Source organism: Hemiscyllium ocellatum, chromosome 7 (genome assembly GCF_020745735.1).
Source record: "Hemiscyllium ocellatum isolate sHemOce1 chromosome 7, sHemOce1.pat.X.cur, whole genome shotgun sequence".
Taxonomy (NCBI): domain Eukaryota; kingdom Metazoa; phylum Chordata; class Chondrichthyes; order Orectolobiformes; family Hemiscylliidae; genus Hemiscyllium; species Hemiscyllium ocellatum.
Window position 1 is genome coordinate 65,558,123 of NC_083407.1, and position 24,331 is coordinate 65,582,453.

The 24,331-nt window shown below is 40.0% G+C and overlaps 1 protein-coding gene across 1 annotated transcript in view; it reads left to right on the plus strand.

Annotated features, from left to right (window-relative positions):
- rapgef4a (Rap guanine nucleotide exchange factor 4a) overlaps window positions 1–24,331 on the plus strand; it is a 245,557-nt gene that overhangs the window by 147,960 nt on the left and 73,266 nt on the right. The window contains exons 14-18 of the mRNA XM_060828113.1: window positions 11,738–11,798; window positions 18,039–18,115; window positions 18,536–18,682; window positions 22,437–22,552; window positions 23,141–23,229. Coding sequence (XP_060684096.1) covers window positions 11,738–11,798; window positions 18,039–18,115; window positions 18,536–18,682; window positions 22,437–22,552; window positions 23,141–23,229 — 490 coding nt within the window. The remainder of the gene's footprint in view (window positions 1–11,737; window positions 11,799–18,038; window positions 18,116–18,535; window positions 18,683–22,436; window positions 22,553–23,140; window positions 23,230–24,331) is intronic.

The window sequence follows — 24,331 nt, forward strand, 5'->3', positions numbered from 1 at the left end:
AGAAAGTTGTAGAATTTTAAATGATTTTAGTTGAGAGGAATCAGACAGGGAAGAAAATAAAAAAACTGTGGTAAATTTGCACCAATAATTTGAAATAACTTGTCAAATGAGTAATTGTGCAAAAAGATGCAAGTGGATTGATGGTGAGCATGCAAGGCTGACATTGATTTGCAATAAATCAACAAAAGTACAGGTACATGCCTCCAAGTCTGATTGTAAAGCTTCCATTGACATGTGACTTTAAGAAGGTAATTCCATGAATCTAAAAATGTGGATTTAAAGATGGAAATGCTTCCATTCCAGATTAAATTAAATCTGTTGACACTAATACATGGAACAAAGTTATAGAAAATTTTGTGGAGAAATTTTGACTTCAGCACCATCAACATTTCTGGCTAATAGAGTCAGAGGGAAAACTGAACCTTCAGTCCAACTCATCCATGCCAAGTGAAACTAATCTGGTCCCATTTGCCCAAACCCCTCCAAACCCTTCCCATTCATATACCCACCCAGATGCCTTTTAAATGTTACTGTGCCAGCCTCTTCCACTTCCACTGGCAACTCATTCCACCATGCATCACCTTATGTGTGGAAAAACTTGTCCCTTAGGTTCCTTTATCAATCTTTCTTCCCTTACCTTAAACCTATGCCCTCTGGTTCTGGACTCTCCCAAACCAGGGAAAGACGTCTGTTTATCCCATCCATGTTCCGCATGATTTTTTATAAACTTCTATAAGGTCACCCCTCAGCCTCTGATGTTCCAGGGAAAACAGCCCCAGCCTATTCAGCCCCTCCCTATAGCTCAAATCCTCCAACCCTGGCAACATCCTTGTAAATCTTTTCTGATCACTTTCAAACTTCACAACGTCTTTCTGATAGGAAGGAGACCAGAATTGCACACAATATTCCAACAGTGGCCTAACCAATGTCCTGTACAGCTGCAACATGACCTCCCAACTCCTGTACTCAGTACTCTGACCAATAAAGGAAAGCGTACCAAATGCCGCCTTCACTATCCTACCTCCCTGTGACTTTACTTTCAAGGAACTGTGAACCTGCACTCCAAGGTTTCTTTGTTCAGCAACACTCCCCAGGACCTTACCATTAAGTGTATAAGTCCTGCTCTGATTTGCTTTTTTTAAATGCAACACCTCACATTTTTCGAAGTAAAACCCCAACTGCCACACCTTGGCCTATTGGCCCATCTGATCAAGATACCATTGTAATCTGAGGTAACCTTCTTTGCTGTCCACTACACCTCCAATTTTGGTATAATCTGCAAACTTAGTTACCATATCTCCTATGTTCACGTGGAAATCAATTATGATAACTGACAAAAGGCAGTGGACTCAGCACCGATCCTTGAGGCACTCCACTGGTCATAGGCCTCCAGTAAGCAACTCTCCATCACCACCCCCTGTCTTCTACCTTTTGAGCCAGTTCTGTATCCAAATGGAGTTCTCCCTGTATTCCATGAGATCTAACCTTGCTAACCATGAGGAACCTTGTTGACTTCAGTAAGGTATTCAATGTAGATCACACCCACTGCTCTGTCCTCATCAGTCCTCTTCTTTACTACTTCAAAAACTCAATCAAGTTTGTGAGACACGATTTCCCATGCACAAAGTCATGCTGACTATCCCTAATCAGTCCTTGTCTTTCGAAATACATGTAAATCTTGTCCCTCAGGATTCCCTCCAATGACTTGCCCGCCACTGACATCAAGCTCACTGGTCTATAGTTCTCTAGCCTTTCCTTACCACCTTTTTCTTAAATAGTGGTAGTCAACCTCCAGTCTTTCAGCACTTCACCAGTGACTATTGATCCAAATATTGCAGCAGGGGGCCCAGCAAGTACTTCACTAGCTTTTCACGGAGTTCTAGAGTGCTGGCAATTCACAAACCCCACACTGCCTGGTTCTACTTCCCACCTATTATTCATACTGTGACTGCCCCAGTCACCCCATTGTCTCAACCTGCTCCTGACCCACCAAACGTATCTCTGCATACCTTGACACCATCCTGTTTCCCCTTGGTCCAGGATCTCGGCACATACATTCAATACACTACCCACCCTTTCCACCTACTCCTGTGGCCGAACACTTCAACTCCCCCTCCCACACTGCCAAGGATATGAAAGTCCTGGATCTCCTCCACTGGCAGATTCTAGCCACCCGACGACTGGAGGAAGAACATCTCTTCTGCCTTGGGACACTCCAACCACATGGGATCAATCTTAATTTCACCAATTTCCACATCTCCCCTACCCCCACCTTATTCCAGATCAAACCCTCCAACTTGGCACAGCCCTCTTTATCTGTTGTACCTGTCCATTTTTTTGCCCCACCTATTTGCTCCATCATCCACTCTGACCTATCATCATCACCACCACCTTCTTCCATCTATCGCAGTCCCCACCTTTTCCTCTGCCCCATCGATGACTGTATCAGCACCTTCCCCGCATCCCCAGCCACACCCCTCCTCCCATTTATCTCTCCGGCCCCTTGGGCCTCTCCACATTCCTGATGAAGAGTTTATGCTCAAAACGTAGACTCTCCTGGTCCTTGGATGCTGCCTGACCAGCTATGCTTTTCCAGCACCACACTTTTTGACCCTGGGGATTTATCCACCTTTATGCATAAAGATGAGAGAGAAAGAAAAATACAATGGAAAGGAAGAAGGAACTTTTTTAAAAAAACTTGATTTCCAAAGTGAGAAGTCAGGTAATGAGAAGTCAGCTTGAAGCAGAGAACGAAAGAGAATGATTCTGATTCCAAAGACCCATCTAATTTAATGAGAAATTTGCGCATTGTGCCTAAGTTTAGAGAGGGTGAAGTTGAAAGCTATTTCCTGTAATTTGTAGGGCAGTTGGAAAGGTGAAGTGACCAAAAGATTTTTGGACCTTTTTTAATGTTACAGAGCCACCTATATTTGTGGACACCAAAGCAATTTGCAGACTATGAAGCTTCTAACACATAAGCAACTTGATGCTTATCAGTGTCCCTCTGAAGCTTATTAATTGAAACTTTGAACTATAAGAACAAACTTAATTAGACATTTTGTAGAATTAACAAGAGAAAGAGATACTATGGGATCAGTGGTTTTGCTCACTGAAGAAAGAAAAGATTTCAGAATGAGTGAAAAAATCATTTGGAATAATTCTGAAATTGTAATCAGTTAGCTCTGAAAACTTATTTAAGTGAGCACTCAGAACCAGCAAACCCCATGATATGATATATCTCCAAGTTACACGTGGGGGAATGGTCTCGTGGGAATCAACCAGGAAATTGGAGGAATCAAAAATCTGGAGATGGAAAAGATATTTGTTCTCGGTAACAAACTAAAGAGGCCAGAAATAATAAATGAGCAGGACTGGAACCTAAAATGATATTTTTAAAATATCCTTCTATTGTAAAAAGACAGGACATAATTCCAGTTAATTGCTGAAAGTTAAATGGGAAACCAATTGCAAAAGTAGGAACACCTCAAATTCGCGGTGTATTGGGAACAGAAAAATAGTACAAGTGGAGCATGTTCCCTCCAAACTACCAGGAAGTAAGAAGGAGCTCCCCACTGTCAACAAAATTCTTCCTTAATTATTGCAGAGAGAATCAGACTACTGGAGGTCCCAGTTCAAACTTACAGCTATTTCTTTTTCCTCTAATCAAGTAGGCAAACATACAAAGACATTGAGGGAAACAAAGTACTAGAGAAACTCAGCAGGCCTCTCCATATCCATGGAGAGAAACAAAATTGACACTTTGTGTTCAACATGACAGAAATATGACTCTTTCATTTCCAAAGATAAGACTCTGGAACAAACTAGCTGGTGCAGTGTGTCAATGAAGCTCAAAACAAGCTGGAGGAATTGCATGTTAATTTCCATTTGAAGGCAATTATAATCTTTTGGCTCTTAATGATTTCAGCAACTTTAGACATGGAACTCTGTCCTTGATTTTGATATTTTCCCATCTCCCTTCCTTCACTTGCAGTATTCTATTTCCATGGTTTTGTTTCCAAGAGAGCTGATTTATATTCTGCTTTTAACACCACCTTATAATCCAAGTTTTGCCACTTCTCTGCAACCAATATTGCTACCCCCACCTTTTGTCTGTAACACTTTCGATCTCTAATCTTTCTTGCCCTCCAACCTGCCCCTAGCCTTCGCTTCAGTCCTGGTTGATCCTTCCTCCCTCTTGCAACCACACAAAACCCATAGCTTATATGACTTCGCAGTTCAAAAAATCAGCCATATTGGATTCAGAACTCTGTTTTTCTCTATACAGATGCTGCTAGATCTGCTGGTATTTCCCATGCACACTCCTAGTATAAGATCTCCAGCACTGGCAATAATTTCTTTTGTTCTAGAGGGGACAGCAACCATAATTCATTAGTTTTAAAATAGTGATGGAAAAGGATCAACCAGATCTAAAAGTTGAAGTTCCAAATTGGAGGTAGCCTAATTTTGACGATACTAAGCAAGAACTTTCAAAAGCTGATTGGGGGTAGATGTTCACCGGTAAAGGGATGGCTGGAAAATGGAAAGCATTCAAAAATGACATAATGAGAGTTCAGCGACAGTATATTCCTGTTAGGGTGAAAGAAAGGCTGATAGGTGTAGGGAATTCTGGATGACTAGAGAAATTTTGCATTTGGTTAAGTAAAAGAAGGAAGCATGTGTCAGGTATAGGCAGGATAGATCAAGCGAATCCTTACAGTATAAAGGAGTATGCTTAAGAAGGAAATCAGGAGGACATGAGAGAGCTTTGGCAAATACAGTTAAGGAGAATCCAAAGGGTTTTTACGAATACATTAAGGACAAAGGGTAAGTAAGGAGAGAATAAGGCCCCTCAAAGATCAGCAAGGCGGCCTTTGTGTGGAGCCCGGGAGATGGGGGAGACACTTAACAACTATTTTGCATCAGTATTTACTGTGAAGAAGGACATGGTGGATATGGAATGTAGGAAATAGATGGTGACATCCAAACAGACCCCACCACCAAGGATATATTTCCCTCCCCTTCCCTATCAGCGTTCCGGAAAGACCACTCCCTCCGCGACTCCCTCATCAGGTCCACACCCCCCACCAACCCAACTTCCACTCCCGGCACCTTGCCCTGCAACCGCAAGAAATGCAAAACTTGTACCCATACCTCCCCCCTCACTTTCCGCAAAGGCCCCAAGGGATCCTTCCATATCCGTCATAAATTCACCTGCACCTCCACACACATCATTTACTGCATCCGCTGCATCCGATGTGGCCTCCTCTATACTGGGGAGACAGGCTGCCTACTTGCAGAACATTTCAGAACACCTCTGGGACACCCACACCAACCAACCCAACCGCCCCGTGGCTGAACACTTTAACTCCCCCTCCCACTCCACCAAGGACATGAAGGTCCTTGGCCGCCTCCATCGCCAGATCATGGCAACACGACGCCTGGAGGAAGAGCACCTCATCTTCCGCCTAGGAACCCTCCAACCACAAGAGATGAATGCAGATTTCTCCAGCTTTCTCATGTCCCCTCTACCCACCCTATCTCAGTCCCAACCCTCGGACCCAGTACTGCCTTCTTGACTTGCAATCATCTTCCCGACCTCTCCGCTCCCACCCCCTCTCCGGCCTATCACCCTCACCTTAACCTCCTTCCACCTATCACATTCCCAAGTCCCTCCTCCCTACCTTTTATCATAGCCTGCTTGGCACACCTCATTCCTGAAGAAGGGCTTATGCTTGAAACGTCGATTCTCCTGCTCCTTTGATGCTGCCTGACCTGCTGCATTTTTCCAGCAACTCATTTTTACATCTTGAAAAATGTCCATCTTATAGAGGAGGTGATGCTGGATGCCTTGAAATGCATCTGGATGTGATCAGGTATACCCTAGAACTCTGGGAAGTGAGGGAAGTGATATTTGTATTATTGATAGTCACAGATGAGATGCTGGAAAACTGGAAATTGGCTAATGTGGTACCACCATTTAAGAAAGGTGGTAAAGGCAATGCAAGGAACTATAGACCGGTGAGCTTGACATCAGTGGTGGGCAAGTTGTGGAAGGAATCCTGAGGGACAGAATTTACACGTATTTGGAAAGGCATGGACCAATTAGGGATTGTCAACGTGGCTTTGTACGTGGGAAATCATGTCTCATAAACCAGATTGAGATTTTTTGCAAAAGTAACGAAGAGGCTTAATGAGGGCAGAGCGGTTGATGTGATCTATATGGACTTCAGTAAGACGTTCAACAAGGATCCCCATAGGAGACTGGTTAGCAAGATTAGATCTCGTGGAATACAGGGAGAACTAGCCATTTGGATACAAAACTGGCTCAAAGTTAGAAGACAGGGTTGCGATGGAGAGTTGTTTTTCATTCTGGAAGCCCCGTGACCAGTGGAGTGCCACAAGGATCAGTGCTGGATCCAATACTTTTTGTCATTATATAAATGATTTGGATTTGAACGTAGGAGGTCGAGTTAGTAAGTTTGCAGATGACACCAAAATTGGAGGTGTAGTGGACAGTGAAGAGGATTACCTCAGATTACAACAGGATCTTGATCAGATGGACCAAGAGGCTGAGAAGTGGCAGATGGAGTTTAATTGATATAAATTTGAGGTGCTGCATTTTGGGAAAGCAAATTTTAGCAGGACTTATACACTTAATGGTAAGGTCCTGGGGAGTGTTGTTGAACAAAGAGGCCTTGGAGTTATGAAGATATGGGTGTACTGTACCTTTTGAGTGTTAAAAGTTAGCATAACTACCTGACACAGACCTAAATGTTCTGAAAAAGATATAATGTAACATTTGGTCAAGCAACTCAATTAGCTGGTTGCGTGGAAATGACAGAACAAATTCAAATTAGGCCAATCAGTTTAATTTATACATCCCAAAAAAAAAACAAACTCCAATCAAGTTTGAATTGAGTATATTGACAATGTTAAAAGCTAATGACACAATCTTATGCTTTGTGGGGTATAAGACTGGGGAAAATCGAACAGTTGGGAGGAGAACTGCCAAACCACCAGTATTTGCAGACTGCCTAGAGAATAGCTCTCTCAATGGCCTGTGAAACAGAAATCCCCAAGAAGAAAAGAAGACCAAGGAAGAGAAGATTTGACATCTGGCTGGTTTTGAAAACTTGAATTTATGGTAAATCTTAATTGGAGTGTTTTGTCAGACTAGTATTGTAGAAGGGGAAGATAAAAGGTTAAAATAATGCGTTGTAAAGAATTGTTAGTTAATTATTCTTTGTTATGTTTAAGAAATAAAGTTAATAATTTTTACTTTAAATAGATCTTGGCTTCTTGCATTTTCACAGATTACTGCACGGGATAAATCTTTTGTGTTCCTGGTTTAAACTAAACACCTGGTTTACCTGGTGTTGTAACAGTGCAGGTTCATATTTCGTTGAAAGTAGAGTCACAGGTAGATAGGACAATGAAGGTGGTGTTTGGTATGTTTTCCTTTATTGGACACTGTATTGAGTACAGGAGTTGGGAGGTCATGTTGCAGCTGTACAGGAAATCGGTTAGGCCACTGTTAGAATATTGCATGCAGTTCTGGTCCCCTTCCTATCGGAAGGATGTTGTGAAACTTGAAAGGGTTAAGAAAAGATTTACAAGGATGTTGCCAGGGTTGGAGGATTTCAAGCTGTAGGGAGAAGTTGAATAGGATGGGACTGTTTTCCCTGGAGCATTGGAGGCTGAGGGGTGACCTTACAGAGCTTTACAAAATTATGGATAAGGTAAATAGACAAGGACATTTCCCTGGGGTGGAGTGGGGGATCCACAACTAGATGGGAACAATATGAAAGGGACCTACGGGATACCCTTTTCATGCAGAGGGTAGTGCATGTGTGGAATGGGTTGCCAGAAGATGTGGTGCAGGCCAGTACAATTTGCAACTTTTAAAAGGCATCTAGATGGGAATATGAATAGGAAGAGTTTGGAGGGATATGGGCTGGGTGTTGGCAAGTGGGACTATAATAGGTTGGGATATCTGGTTGGTATGGATGAATTGGACCAAAGGGTCTGTTTCTGTACTGTACCTCTATGACTCTATACAGTATTCTTGGATTTCCAAAAGGCATTTAAAAATGTGCCACACCAAAGATCAATACATAATACAGGGGAGCACTGAGTTTACAATTGTATATTAGTTTAGTTAACAGGTTGGCTAATGGACAAGAAACAAAATAGAGGTAAATGGGTTATTTTCAAGTTGGAAGGCAATGAATAGTGGAGTGCCCAAAGGATCAGTGCGGGAACGTCTGCTATTTACAATGTGGACAGAAATGAAGATTAATGTCAAGGTTTGCAATGATACAAATGTAGTGAGAATGCATGTTCTGAGAAGCATGCAATGAGGCTAAAAAGTAAAATATATAGATTAAGTGAATAGGCAACAATAATATCAGATGGAATATCATATGGGGAAGTGTATAATTATTCACCTTGGTGTAGGTGTAGAAAAGCAGAATATTTTAAGAAAGACAAACTACTAAATATTAATATTCAGAGGGACTTTGGTGTATTTGGTGTAAGAATACAAATGTTAGCACATAAATAGAATAAACAAGAAAAAACTGAAGTGGGATATTGCCCTTTACTGCAAGGATTGAATATCAAGAACAAAGTCCTAACAAAAATTGTGCAGGGCTTTAATGAATTTGATATTGGAATATTGTTAGTTTTGAATTCCATATTTTAGGAAGGATGTGCTCTTATGTTGGTAATTCAATGAAGGCTCACTAGATTGTGCTTCAATTAAATTGGAATTATGTTCTCCGAAGTTTAACAGAATGAGAGATGATCTATTTGAAATATACAGGATTCCTACTTCAGAAGGTAGACAGTGAAATTGTTTCCCTGATCTAGGGAATCTATAGTACAGGGCATTCCTTCTCTGGATTAGGGAATGATCTTCTGAGACTGAAGTAATAATGAAATCTTTCGGTTGGAGGGTCCCAAGGCAGAAGATGAGGTGTTCTTCCTCCAGTTGTCAGGTGTCTCGGATTTTGTGGTAGAGATGGCCCAGGACTTGCATGTCCTTGGCCAAGTGGGAGGCAGAGTTGAAGTGTTCAGTCATGGGCTGAACCATGTCCTAGCCACACAATGCCTGGAGGAAGAACACCTCATCTCCCACCTTGGGACCCTCCAATCACACTGGATCAATGTTGATTTCACCCGTTTCCCCAACTCCCCTCTCCCCATCTTATCCCAGATCCAAACCTCCAACTCGGCACTGCCCCCTCGAACTGTTCCACCAGTCCATCTTCCTTCCCTCCAATCCATTCCACTCTCCACTCTCACCTATCAGCATCATACCCACCTTCTACCTATCACATTCCCAGCTGCTTTCCCCACCCTCTCCCCCCAGCCCCACCCTTTCCCATTCATCTCTGACACCTTACCTCTCTTCCATCCCAACTTTCCTCTGAAGAGTTTAGAACGTCGACTTTCCTGCTCTTCAGATGCTGCCCGTCTGGCTGTACTTTACCAGCACGACACTTTTTGACTCAGATCTCGCATGATTTGTCAGTCCTCACTTTCTCCTAGTTACAAATCCACTCTGGGTGCATGTATATTTTTACAAATTTCACAGAACTAAGTTTACTACACAAAATTCAGAAAAATAGTACTTAGTGGATCTATTAGTTTGCTCTGGAACACCAGCTCATCAGCTCTGGCTGACTGGGCCTTATCTCATGTTTTGTTTTTTTTAAACTGACATCCTTAAGTCTCCTCTGCTAACTCTGTGCTCGGCTGCTAACAATTACTGTTTATTGACTTCGCTAGCTAACACCTCTGCGCATGGTCAGTGGAAGCTCTGAACTAGTGGTAACAATACACAAATAGTGAAAGGTTCAACTTCAGATGGGTGGTGTATGCCCAAAATTCTGATTGGTTTCCTACGGGTGATAGTCATCTTACTGATGTCACTTCCTGTTGTCTTCTGGCTGAGTCTCTAAGACATCAGTCATGTTGAAATGACAGTACCATCCTTCTTTCCCTCACCAGAGAGAAAGAGACAGGTATACAACTCATGACCTCATTTGGTCATAAAAATTATAATGAAACAAAGCTCATAGAAACCTTCTGTGGTTTATTAAAGGTAAATAATATAAAGTCATGAGGTGCCATTGCAAGACGTACTTTAGAACAAAGTCACAAAAACTACAACTCATAACATCTACAGAACTTAATTCCAAAAGTAATGCCTATGTCACTTAATGCTTTAAAAGGCAGTGATTGTATATTCTTTATATTCTTTGAAGTTTTTAAAGATGTTTTAGGTTTCAAAAATAGTGTCTTCACCATAGGCCATAAGTGTAGATTTCATCCAGTACTGTTAGCCTGGGGCCATAAAGGTGTATGGTCAATCTCACCCAACAGGCAGACACAGATACAAAGGGGGTCAAAAAGTGCGATGCTGGAAAAGCGCAGCCAGTCCAGCAGCATCAGAGGAGCTGGAGATTCAACATTTCGAACATAAACCCTTCAGCATTCCTGATGAAGAGCTTGTGTTCGAAACATTGACTCTCCTGCTCTTCTGATGCTGCCTGACCGACTGTGCTTTTCCAGCACCCCATTTTTTTGACTCTGATCTCCAGCGTCGGCAGTTCTCACTTTCTCCACAGGTAGGTAGAATAATGCTAATGTCCTTTTGACCACAATTTATCAGAATATATCAGTATTTCACTCGCTGACTTGGAGTTTTATTATGTGAAATAATGAACTGTTGATAAAAAATCTCTATTCTACAGCTTGTGAAATTCTAAGCACACTTTGGGCTGCACTTGGTGAATAATTCAATCATGAAATCAACATTAATTTTTAATTTTGAGTTAAAGAAGTCCTGAGAACAGCATTAGTTGTTTGAGCTACAGAGTATTTAAAAAGCTTCAGATGCCAGGGCTGTCACTACTTCTGTCTGTGCCTCTGTCTCTTTCAACTTTTTTGAATTTCTGAATGTTGCTTACACTATCTCTATTATTGTGCCTCCATAGTGTATGTCTTAAATACTGTCTTCTGCTTGGCTTAATCACCAAAGGTTTTAAAAAGGTTAGTTTAAGTTACATGGTGCAGATTACAAATCCTTTTTCTCTGGTGTTAAACATAACTGTTACAATAAATAGAATTTATATATTGACAAAACTTGGTGTGAATTGCATTTATCCTTAACAGCAGTCATTCAGGCAGGTTGCTCATTTTGACAGTCTCATTGGGTTTTATACATTTTTAGGTTTTATGATGACTTGTGGAAGAGTGAGGAACAATTATCAATGCGCTCTTGCTAGTTAAGTTGTTAAAAATCACAACACCAGATTATAGTCCAACAGGTTTACTTGCAAGTACAGGTACATAATCCTTTATTCGAAATGTTCGGGACCAGCTGGTTTTTGGAATTCAGAATTTTTGAATTTCAGAGTAAATGACGACAGTTCAATGGTGAAATGAAAAAAACACCTTACTGAAGAGCAGACTCACTGAATAATGGGTCCTGAGACAGAATTGCTGTCTACCCCCCACCCTCCCAGTGCCCTGGTGACATGCATCAAGTGGATGTGGAGCTGGATGAATTGTTTGCATCCCAAATAACCTTGTTAATGAGATAAAAACATCACTCAAAACACCTATTTGGATTTTAGAGGATTTCGGATAAAGGTTGTCTACCTGTACTAGTGTTTGTTTGCATTTTGAACCTTCTCTAATTTTTTTTTTGTTGCCTTGTTTATTCTAGGTAAAGCGAGAGCTTGCTGGTGTTTTGATATTTGAATCTCATGCCAAAGCAGGGACAGTGTGTAAGTAATAGAACCAGTCCAAATGGAGCGGAACTTTAACAAAATAAATATTAAATCTGATCAGGTTAAAGTCTTTGGCTAAGTTTCCAGGCAAAACAACCAATTTAATTATGAGATGCTAATTCATAATTGTTATAAAAGGATCTTTTAGGAAAGAATAAATATTCACTAAAAGTTCTCTCTATTAAAAATGCATTTTAATCCAAAACTGGAATCTTGATTGTTAAGCAAAGGAAAGTCTGAAGGATACATTGGCTGTGATAAACTAGAAAAACACATTAAAAGGCGTGACTGTAAACTGGCATTTGATTAAAATAAAGAATTAATATAGTTTACAACAAGCAATCATTCCTTTTAAGGCACAAAAACCCAACAGGAAAGATAATAAACTGTAGCAAACAAAGGGAGTTATATATAGCATTAGATCAAAGGGAAAGACATACAAGGCTTAAAGGGGAGACAATGGCCCATTGGCTTATTGACCATACTATTAATGAAGAAACTCAGCTACTGTTCTGGGGATCTAGTTTAAATCCCATGGCAGCAGATGGTAGAATAAAATGAAAAATAAAAGGGGAAATTAATGAATTTAAAAAATGGAGTAAAGAATCTACCGCTGACCATGAAACTATTGTTGGGAAAAGTGCATTTGGTTCACTAATGTTCTTCAGCAATCTGCCATCCTCAATGGGTCAGGCCTGCCTGTGACTCCACACCCACAGCATTGTGGTGACTCTCAACTGCCCTCTGGGCAATTAGGGATGGACAATGAATACTGGCCTTGCCAGCGATGCCCACCTGCTGTGAATGAATTAAAAATAACGTTGCCAAAAAATGTAGTAAAGTTGAGGTTTGGGGGCAATTTAGAATTCAGCAAAAGACGATCACGAAACTGATAAAGGAACGGCGTATAGAGTTCAAATGAAGAGTAGGAAGATACATAAAAACACTGAAAACTTCTCTATGTTAAAAGGAAAATATTAACTTTAACAAATGGGTTTCCATTACAGACAGAATATTTCATAATAGGAAATACTGAGAAACTAAATTTTTAAATTAAAACTAAGAATTGCGGATGCTGGAAATCTGAAACAAAAATTTCTGGAGAAACTGAGCAGGTTTGTCAGCTGTGAAGAGAGAACAGTCACTATTTCAAGTCCTAGATAAGAGTGGTTCTGGGAAAACACAACAAGTCAGGCAGCGTCCGAGGAGCAGGGAAATCGACGTTTCAGGTCCAGTGATCCTTCAGAATGGAGCGAAGTAAGTCTCTGCTATCAGGGGTTAAAATACAAGAACCTTGAAAGGCTAAACAGCCCACATGATTAGTACAGACATCTACAAACATTCATTCCTTCCAACATGGCTCAGTATCAGCAGTGTGTACATCTGTAAGACGCAATGAGGAAGTTTACCAAAGCTCTTAAACACCACAACCAAACCCATGACTACTTCCATCTAGAAGGGCAAAAATAGCAGATTCATGAGAGCACCAGCCATCTGCAAGTATCCCTCAAAGCCACACATCATCCTGCCTTGGAAATGTATTGATGCTCCTTTGGTCAAAATTCTGAAATTCCCTCCCTGATGGTATTATGAGTCTACCTACAGCACATGGACTGTTGTCGTTAAAAAGGCAGTTCACCATCACCTTCTTAAGGGCAACTTGGAATAAATGCTGGCCAAGCCAGTGATACTCTCATGAGTAAATTTTTTTAAAAAACTAGAAATAATGGGGAGGAAATAGACAGAATGGAAGTCTGAAAAGAAATGCGTATTAGTTGAAAGCAATATTAGTAAAATTAATGGGATTTGAAGTTGACAAAGCTCAGGATCCAATGATCTTCTTTCCAGAGTGTCAAAGAAGGTGGTTTTGGAGGTAATGGATGCATCTTTCCAAATTATTCATTTTGAACGTTGCAAATGTAACCCCACCTTTTTTAAAAGTGAGCGAGAACATAGGATTCGCAAACCTGTTAGTTTGACATTTGCAGTAGAAATGATTTTGAATCTGCAATGAAAGCTGTGAGAACAGATCACTTGAAGCTTAATTTTCCCTTCCCAGGTTAGGGAGGTGGCAAGAAGGGACAACTAAATGAGCAAGTTGGTCTGGAGTGATACTCCCTTTCTTGCTTTTTCAGCAACAATGTGTTAAGCAAGAAGATCCATGGGTAACTTTTTTTCAATGCCACCAATTAAATGGTGAATTAACAAACACTTAAGGACTTCAACTCACCAATGGCCCAATTACCCACTTTCCCAGCAAGGGGTCCTGCTTGCCAGGTTGGCTGGGAGGAGCCTTCAGATCAAATAACAGGGAATGTGGATGTCCAATAAAAGTGAACTCCATGCTCTTGTCTTCGACTCCCTTGACCCCATAATGTTTGCAGATCAAACTATTTAGGCCCCTTGTAGCTTTAAACTCTAGTCTCCAGTCTCTTGTCTATAATTGTCCCTGAAATCATCCACCCCCCCCGCCCCCCCCTCAAAATACTGCACAGATCAAAAGATCAGGGTCTTCAATAATAATAATCTTATTGGGTTGAGTCAATATGGACTTCATCACAGAAATGTACAGCATGGAAACACACCCTTCGGACCAACCCGTCCATGCCGATCAGATATCCCAATCTAGTCTCACCTGCCAGCACCCGGCCCATATCCCTCCAAACCCTTCCTATTCATATACTCATCCAAATGCCTCTTAAATGTTTCAATTGCACCAGCCTCGACCACTTCCTCTGGCAGCTTATTCCATACAAGTACCACCCTCTGTGTGATAAGGTTGCCCCTTAGGTCCCTCTTATATCTTTCCCCTTTCACCCTAAACCTATGCCCTCTAGTTCTTGACTCTCTGACCCCAGGGGAAAGACTTTGCCTATTTATCCTATCCATGCCCCTCATGATTTTGTAAGGCTACCCCTCAGCCTCCAACGCTCCAGGGAAAACAGCCCCAGTCTGTTCAGCCTCTTCCCCATAGCTCAAATCCTCCAACCCTGGCAACATCCTTGTAAATCTTTTCTGAACCCTTTCAAGTTTCACAACACCTTTCCGATAGGAAGGAGACCAGAACTGCACGCAATATTCCAACAGCGGCCTAACCAATGTCCTGTACAGCCGCAACATGACCTCCCAACTCCTGTACTCAATACTCTGACCAATAAAAGAAAGCATACCAAACTCCTCCTTCACTATCCTATCTACCTGCGACTCCACTTTCAAGGAGCTATTAAAAAGGAAAAATCATGTTTGACAAATTTGAGGGCTTTTTAAGAATGTTACTAGCAGGGTAGATAAGGTGGAACTAGTGAATGTAATGCATTTTGATTTTCAGAATGTTGCTGGTAAGGTCTGACATGGAAGGTAGTAAACAAAAAGAGGAAATGAAACGGCCTTAATAAACAACACAGTTTGAGGATTGATTAACAGGAAGAAAACAGTAGGAATATCTGGTTATTTCTCAGGTTGGTAGGCTGTGACTAGTACTTGGGCCCCAACTGTTTACAATCTATAGGAATGATTTGTGTGTGGGAACCAAATGTAATAATTCCCAATTTGCAGATGACCCAAAGCTAGGTGGGAATGAGTGTCATCAGGTTAATGCAAAGTGGATTTTTGGACGGGTCAAGTGAGTGGGCACGTGCAAGGAACATATTGGACAAGTATGAAGTTATCCACTTGGTAGGAGAAATAGATGTGCAGAATACGTTTTTAAATGGGAAGAGGTTGGAAAGTGTTGGTGTCCAAAAGCACCATGGTGTACTTGTTCATAAGTCATTGAAAATAAACATGCAGGTGGAGCAGTTAGGAAAGTAAATGGTATGTTAGCCTTTACTGCAAGAAGGTGCTAAGTACACGAGAAAACATGTCTTGCTTCACTTGTGTCAAGCCTGGATGAGACTATACCTGGAGTATTATGTACAATCTTGGTCTCCTTAGCTAAAGAAGGATTGACAGAGAGGGAGTGGAGCAGATGTTCACCAAACTGAACCCTGGGATGGCAGGGCTGTCCTAGGAGGAGAGGTTAAGGAGACTTTTTTTATTATTTGTTCATGGGATGGTGGCATTACTGGCTAGGCTAGCATTCATTGCTCACCCTTCACCGCTCTGAAGAAAGATGATGATGAGCTATCTTTTTTGAGCATTTGCAATTCTTGGAGTGTAGAAATACCCACAGCTATTAGGAAAGGAGTTCCAAGATTTTGACCCAGCAGTAGCCTGATATGTTTCCAAGTCAGGATGATGGATAACAGACAAAGAGAGGAACATAGGCCTTTCCCATCATCTGCTGCCCTTGCCCTTCCAGGAGGTAGAGGTTGTAGGTTTGGAAGGGGCTGTCAAAGCCTTGGTGTGTTACTGCAGTGCATCTTATTGATGGTACATAGTGCTGCCACAGTGCATCAGTAGTGAAGGGAATGAATGTTGAAGGTTGTAGATGGGGAACTAATCTTCTGTGGTTGGAACTGAGTGCATTCCACCTGACAACCTGACTTGTGTTTTGAAGATGATGGACACACTTTGGGGTGATGGAATGAGTTGCTTGCTACAGAATCCTTAGCTATACTTGTAGCCACAATATTGATTTGACTGGTCCAGTTGAGTTTCTGGTCAATGACAATCCCCATTTACCAATGTCATGAGGGTTCAGAATTGATAACAATATTGAATTTCAGAGGGTAATGATTAGATTCTCTCTAACAAGAAAGAATCTAGAGTCATTCCCTTGCCCTTGTGTAACACAAATATTATTTGCCACTTATCAGCCCAAGCCTGATTGTGCCCATGTGGGAAACATACTGCTTCACTGTCAGAAGTTGCAAATTACATTGAACATTGTGCAATCATCATCAAACATTCCCACTTCTGATCTTATGAAAGGAAGGACATAAAATCAGCTAAGATAGTTGGGTCTAGAAACTAGCCTGAAGAACTGTATTCCCTAGAGTTTAAAAGAATGAGGATGATCTCATTGACAGTTAAATCCTTTTAACCAAGAATAAGGACCAAGGCACTTAGGACTGAGGTAAGGAAGAATTTCTTCACTGAGGATAGTGAATTTTTGGAATTCTTTTACCTCATTGGGTTGGGGTAGATTGAGCATATTCTAGAAAGAGAACAATAAATTTCTGGGTGCTAAAAACATCGAGATATTTGGATAGCGCAGGAAAATGGTGTTTGGTAGATGATGAGCCATGATCAAGAATAGCAGAGCAGGCTGAAGGGGCTGAATGGCTGACTCCTGTTCTGTGGCCCTACGACTGCCAAGTACTTATAGGAGCTCATTTCTGCAAAATGATGTAAATATATGGTACACTAATCCCAAATAAAAACAAGTAGTGCTGGAAGTGCTCAGCAGGGTGTGCAGTGAGAAAAAAGTAAATGTTTCAGACCAACAGTCTTTTTTCATTTCATCCTTTGTAAATAGCAGAAAAAAATTGACATCAATCCAATTTAATTTAATTTGTTTGGAGTTGGAAAAAGCACAGCATGTCAAGCAGCAGGACAGTTGACATTTCAGGCAGGAAGTTTCTTCAGGATCCCAACCAGAAACATTGACTCCCTGCTTCTCTGCTGCTTGATCTGTTGCGCTTTTACCAGCTTCATACTTTTGACTGACTTTCCAGCATCAGCAGTCCACTGAGTCAGTGTGGAGCTGACCAAAGCACAGCAGGTCAAGGAGCAGGGAGTCAATGTTTCAGGTTGGGATCCTGATGAAACTTCCGGCCCGAAATGTCGATTCTCCTGCTCCTCTCGTGCTGCTTGGCCTGCTGTGCTTTTTCCAGCTCCACACTTTTTGACTCTGACTTTCCAGCATCTGCAGTGAACCCTAACTCCTTGTGTAGAGGTAATAAATGCACAAGTGATTAAGCATTGACATAAGGTGTTAATTGGCAAACCGATTAAGTATTGTATATTTTCCTGCTATCTTACTATTAATTACAACCACAATGAAGATTTTCACTTCATGTATAGTGGGCCAGCATTGTTCTATTATAAGCTATATTTTCTTGCCTTCAAGAATTTTAATGATGTAAATATAAAATGAGAAATTCTGTTTTATTATCATGATATATTTATATTTCTCAAATATACTGAGTTTCTGCAAAACATACCAGCAAAGCAAATCTTCAGAGCTTCTCGTGCACAATGTTTTGCATTTACTTTGTAATAACTTCAAAGTTAACTGCTTTGACAGTTTTGTGCAGCTGAAATAGGATGATTGTTGCTTTAATATTTATACAGTGTTTAATCAAGGAGAAGAGGGCACTTCGTGGTATATTATCCTCAAGGGCACAGTGAATGTTGTTATCTATGGCAAGGTACAACTTCCAATTTTTCAACTTTTATAGTATGTGTGAGGAATCTCGAGAAAACACAATTATGATTTTAGGAATATTTGAAAGGAAATTTAGCAGTACTAACACTAGTGAAGGTCTTGTAAATTGCTTTGTGAATGGTATCTTTTAAATATTGTTATCTATTAAAACTGAGATGCGTACAATCTTATTCATGCCTTCTTGTACATAATTAACCATAGCAAATTTATAATCACTTTAATTCTCAACAGCAGTTAAAATTTAAATGAACCTAGTATTTGCGCATCATATTTTACTAGATGTAAAACATCTTTTCATTAAGTTTACAAGAAATCCAGGAAAGTATATGCATTTCTCATTGACTGCAAAGTGATAAAGGTTTATAAGTTCATAATCATAAATGACTTTGATCTAATATTGCAGGGAGTAGTCTGTACATTACAGGAAGGAGATGATTTTGGAAAGTTGGCTTTGGTGAACGATGCTCCAAGAGCAGCCTCCATAGTACTTCGTGAGGATAATTGCCAGTTTCTACGTGTAGATAAAGAAGATTTTAACAGAATCCTTTGCGTAAGACACTCTCTCATAATAACTTGCATTCAGGATCTTAGTAAGAATATCTTGTAAAGATTTTTTCAAGTGTCTCATAGCATTTGATAAAGGCATTCACCTGTTCTGAAAGGTTCAGATAATTATTAACCTCATGTTACATAACTTTTAAGGGTGAAACCATTGTGAATCAAATATCTTACTATTTTCATCAAAAACGTTTTCAAGTATTGTACTTCATAGTTTCAAAGGGCCATGTGTTTTAATTTTGTCATGTAGTTTCTAATTGTGATGCTAGTTTAGTGTTTGCAGAATTCATGTTTTGTGCAAAAAAATACTTTCTGGCAAGAAGAATACAAGAACTGAATATTGATCAAATTTGGGAGCACCCATTGCCATGGGTGGCCGTGCCTGACAAGGGAAGTTAAGAAACATATAAAGTTAAAAGAGAAACAGTATAACATAGCAAAGATAAGTGGGAAAACGGAGGACTGGGAAGCTTTTAAAGAACAACAGAGGATTACTAAGAAGGAAATACGCAGAGAAAAAATGAGGTACGAAGGTAAATTGGCCAAAAATATAAAGGAGGATAGTAAAAGCTTTTTTAGGTATGTGAAAGGCAAAAAAAAAAGGTTAAGACTAAAATTAGGCCCGTGAAGACAGAAACAGGGGAATGTGTTACGGGGAACAAAAAATAGCGGAAGAATTGAATTGGTACTTCAGATCTGTGTTCACTGGGGAAGACACAAGCAATCTCCCTGAGGTAACAGTGGCTGAAGGACCTGAACTAAAGGGAATTTATATTTGCCAGGAATTGGTGTTGGAGAGACTGTTAGGTCTGAAGGCTGATCAGTCCCTGGGGCCTGATGGTCTACGTCCCAGGGTACTAAAATTGTGGATGCATTGGTGATTATTTTTCAGAGTTCAATAGATTGGGGATCAGTTCCTGCGGATTTGTGGGTGGCTGCTGTTGTATCACTTTTTAAGAAAGGTGGGAGAGAGAAAGCAGAAAATTATAGACCAGTTAATCTGACTTCAGTGGTGGGAAAGATGCTGGAGTCTATTATAAGGGATGAAATTATGACACAATTGGATAGCAGTAACAGGATAGGTCAGAGTCAGCATGGTTTATGAAGGGGAAATCATGCTTGACTAATCTTCTGGAATTTTTTGAAGATGTAACTCTGAAGATGGAAAAGGGAGATCCAGTAGATGTAGTGTACCTGGACGATCAGAAAGCTTTTGATAAAGTCCCACATAGGAGGTTAGTGAACAAAATTAGGGTGTATGGTATTGGGGGCAAAGTACTAACTTGGATTGAAAGTTGATTGGCTGATAGGAAACAAAGAGTAGCGATAAACGGCTCCATTTTGGAATGGCAGGCAGTGACCAGTGGGGTACTGCAGAGATCAGTACTGGGACAGCAGCTTTTATTTTGCTGATGATACTAAGCTGGGTGGCAGAGTGAAATGTGAGGAGGACGTTAGGAGATTACAGGGTGACCGTGACAGGTTAGGTGAGTGGTCAGGTGCATGGCAGATGCAGTTTAATGTGGATAAATATATGTTTATCCGCTTTGTTGGCAAGAACAGGAAGGCAGATTACTACCTAAATGGAATCAATTTAGGTAAAGGGGCAGTACAAAGAGACCTGGGTATTCTTGTACACCACTCAATGAAGGTAAGCATTCAGATACAGCAGGTAGTGAAGAAGGCTAATAGCATGCTGGCATTCATAACAAGAGGGATTGAGCATAGAAGCAAAGAGGTTCTTCTGCAGCTGTACAGGGCCCTGGTGAGAGCACACCTGGAGTATTGTGTGCAGTTCTGGTCTCCAAATTTGAGGAAAGACGTTCTGGCTATTGAGGGAGTTTACGAGGTCAATTCCTGGAATGGCGGGATTACTAACACTGAAAGACTGGAGAGACTGGGCTTGTATACCCTTGAGTTTAAGAGACTGAGAGGGGATCTGATAGAGACATATAAGATTATTAAAGGATTGGACACTCTGGAGGCAGGAAACATGTTTCCGCTGTTGGGTGAGTGCCGAACCAGAGGACACGGCTTAAAATTCGGGGTAGACCATTTAGGACAGAGATGAGGAGAAACTTCTTCACCCAGAGAGTGGTGGCTGTGTGGCATGCTCTGCCCCAGAGGGCAGTGGAGGCCCAGTCATTTGAGAAGGAGTTGGATAAAGCTCTCAAAGATAGTGGAATCAAGGGTTATGGAGATGAGGCATGAACAGGATACTGATTAAGGATGATCAGCCATGATCATATTGAATGGTGGTGCAGGCTTGAAGGGCAGAATGACCTACTCCTGCACCTATTGTCTATTGTCTAAGATTAACGTGCATGTTCAGTTTGTAATAGTGAAAGCAAATGGAATGTTGGCCTCAACGGAATGGAATATAAAAAGAGGGAAGTTGTGCTAAAATTATACAAGGCCACACCCAGAATAATGTGAATAGTTTTGGTCTCCCAATCTAAGGATAGTTACATTGACATTGGACAGTCTTGAGAAGTTTCATTAGGTTGATCCTGGGTATTGCCTTATGAGAAGGGGTAGAGTAGATTGGGCATGTACTTAATTGGAGTTAAGAAGAATAAGCAGTAACTTTTTGGCAGTGTAAATACAGTGAGTGCTCCATACCCTTGTGGGAGAGTAGGACCAGAGGGTACATCTCAGAGCAATGGGTATTCTGTTTAGGACAGAGGTGATGAGGACCTTATTTTGAAGGAAGTAAATCTATGCAATTCTTTGCGAAAAGGGGCTGTCAGGGTTGGCTTATTAAATATATTCAAGGCTGAAATAGACTGAATTTCTAATTAGTAAAGGAATTATAGGGGAAAAGCAGGCAGGTAGATTCAAGATTAGCAGATCAGCCATCATTTCATTCGTGGGCTAAATGGTCTCTTTCTGCTCCCTTGTCCAGCGGTCTTCTCTCCATTTTCAAATAGGATTGTAGGCACAATGTGCAGTTGTTTGAGTCCCAACAACATTGGGGAGAGTTTTTAACTTTTTGTATTTTAAGAACTTTTTTAAAAAAAAACTGAACAATATGCTCAGACAGGAATGGGTGCTATATAGTTGAGTTGTTGAGACTTTTCAATGTCAAGGCCTGGTGAGGGATTTAGGAGTCTTTCCTACCAGTGTTTATAATCGATGACTACCATGGAATAAATTTAATGGATTAGTCATATTATGTTGCAGTTTGAGATGCTTTAAAAATACTAATTTGACATGAAGTAAATGACAAGCCCACAGCCCTCTGAAGAGTGATTTCATGTTGTTCATTATCTGCAGCACGATTATTGCCTGCTCCATAAATTTTCTTCATTTGTTACAAATCCAAAGTAATCTCTTTAGAAGGATGGAGTGAACTAAATTAAAAAACCCTCAAAAGCATCTAACCAGTGGAAAATTACACCAGTTTAGAACATATTTCACAGATAATTTGTAGTATTACCTGTAGTACAGTGTTACATCTTTCATTAAATTTAAACACAAATCAAATGCATTGTGCTGAACACATCAGTTAAAATAACTTCAAGCTATTGAATTACAAGATTATACAGAATTTTGCCTCCGTTTGACATGCCTTGTAATAGAGTAACAACCTATTCATAACTGATCAATAATAAAAGGCTCAAAATTTCCATTTAAATCTATCAATAAGTAAGTAGATACTTTCTCCTTTGAACAAAACAGCATTCATTTTATGACTTCTAATCCTTTCTGCTGTCAACCCCAATCCCCCTAACAATGCACTTCAGGATGTTGAGGCCAATACAGTGAGACTCAAAGAACATGGACGAGACGTTTTGGTTTTGGAGAAAATACCAATGGGTAGCAGACCTTCCAATCAGGGAAGCACACAGACACAATACAAGTAGGTATTCCATAGCATTGCACTTTGTGCCACTTGAGATCTAACATAGGGAATGTTGCTTAAGTGTGTGGCTGTAGAGGTCTGAGTGATCACTTCATTTCATAACTGTTTCAGTTTCATCATCGTGAAATAAGAGGGGGAAGTACAGGGAGAATAAAAATGGATTATTAATATGACATCCAAAGAAAGTACTGCACAACTTAAAATAACAAGAATAATCGCCTGTGGAGGGGCTAGTCAGTAAATGTAATTGGAAGGATTTCAATCCACCAGAAGTGATTAAAATATGAACAGTTATATAGAGTTTGACATCTTGCACTTTTTCCCTAGTCCAGAATTTTCTAATAATTATTTTAAATTAGCTCTTACTTTTTGAAGTCATTTATAGCAGTAACATGTTTTATACTGTACGAACAAATTAAATTCAGCTAATTACTGTCTAAGGCAACATCTTGATTTTAATGATTCCTTTCTTTAATTATCTTGATAATCTGTTTAGTCCTTTTTAACAGCAGGTTAATTAGGAAGTCCATAGCAATTTAAACTGCATTTTCTGTGATTAATCAAGTCATTCTTTCATCCCTCCAGATACACAGTGATGGCAGGGACTCCTGAAAAAATATTAGAGCACTTTCTGGAAACTATACGCCCTGATTTGCCTGCTAATGGAATGACAGGTTTGATTTTTAAAAGACCAAAAGCATTAATTTAATAGGTTGCAACTTATTGCTTTTCAATATCATCTTAATATGGGAAAATGGTTAGGATCTTTGAATTTCTAAGTACTGTATTATTTCTGGAGTGCATTTTTAAGATTAAATAAAGCTAATTATCAAAATTTGTGTTTTGAAAAAAAACCCATTAAAATTATGGTCTTATGATTTTTTTTCTCTAATCTGAATTCTCAAATTATTTTCATTTAATATAATAGTTATGTCATCTAGATAATGGATTATTTTGTCTGAATTGATATGTTCCATGTAATTAAATTAAGTACGTGTACGGTCTGTGTATCTGAATTAGTTTGGCTTAGTTAGTAACACGCTTGCTTCTGAGACAGAGGATTCAGAATTCAAACTCCACTTGAGGAATTGTTAAAATAGATTTGCACAGTATTTTGCAATACTCCAACCTGTATTAGATCAATGTCCAATTTAACTGTTGTGCACTGTGTGGAATATTAAAGAATGAGAACAGGACCAGGATACCTTTCTAAAATAACACCAAAGACAGTTAACTGTTTGGCTTATTGATGTTCTTATGAACAGTGTGTACAAAATAACTGTTGCATTTGCTGAGAAGTGTCACTACATTTGGAAGTAATTTCATATACAGTGTAGTCAAACCATTTCCCAGGGTGATGTTCCTGGAAGATCTTGCAAATGACAAATTCACAAATGATGAATATGTTTTTAATGCTAGTCAATTGGATGAATTTAGACCATCTAAACTTTTGAGCGCAGTAGCAGATAAAATTCAGTTAATAAAATGTTTTTAATATGAAGATGTTCTATGAGAGAAATTGTGATTAAAATAAAATTATACAAAAGATTTGTCAAACTGCTCTAAGTTATTACAGCAATGTGAGCTCATGTGCAAGATGTTGCATGTGCAGTCATACTTTCCAATAATGGAAATATGGTTTCCTGTTTATCATTGCTTTGTTTCTTAGTTTGACATAAGCATAATTTCATTTATTGACGTTGCTAGCAAGTGGTTCTTATTTCTGTAAATCATAGGTAAGTGAACATTGGACCCACAGTGGATGAAATGGTGAAC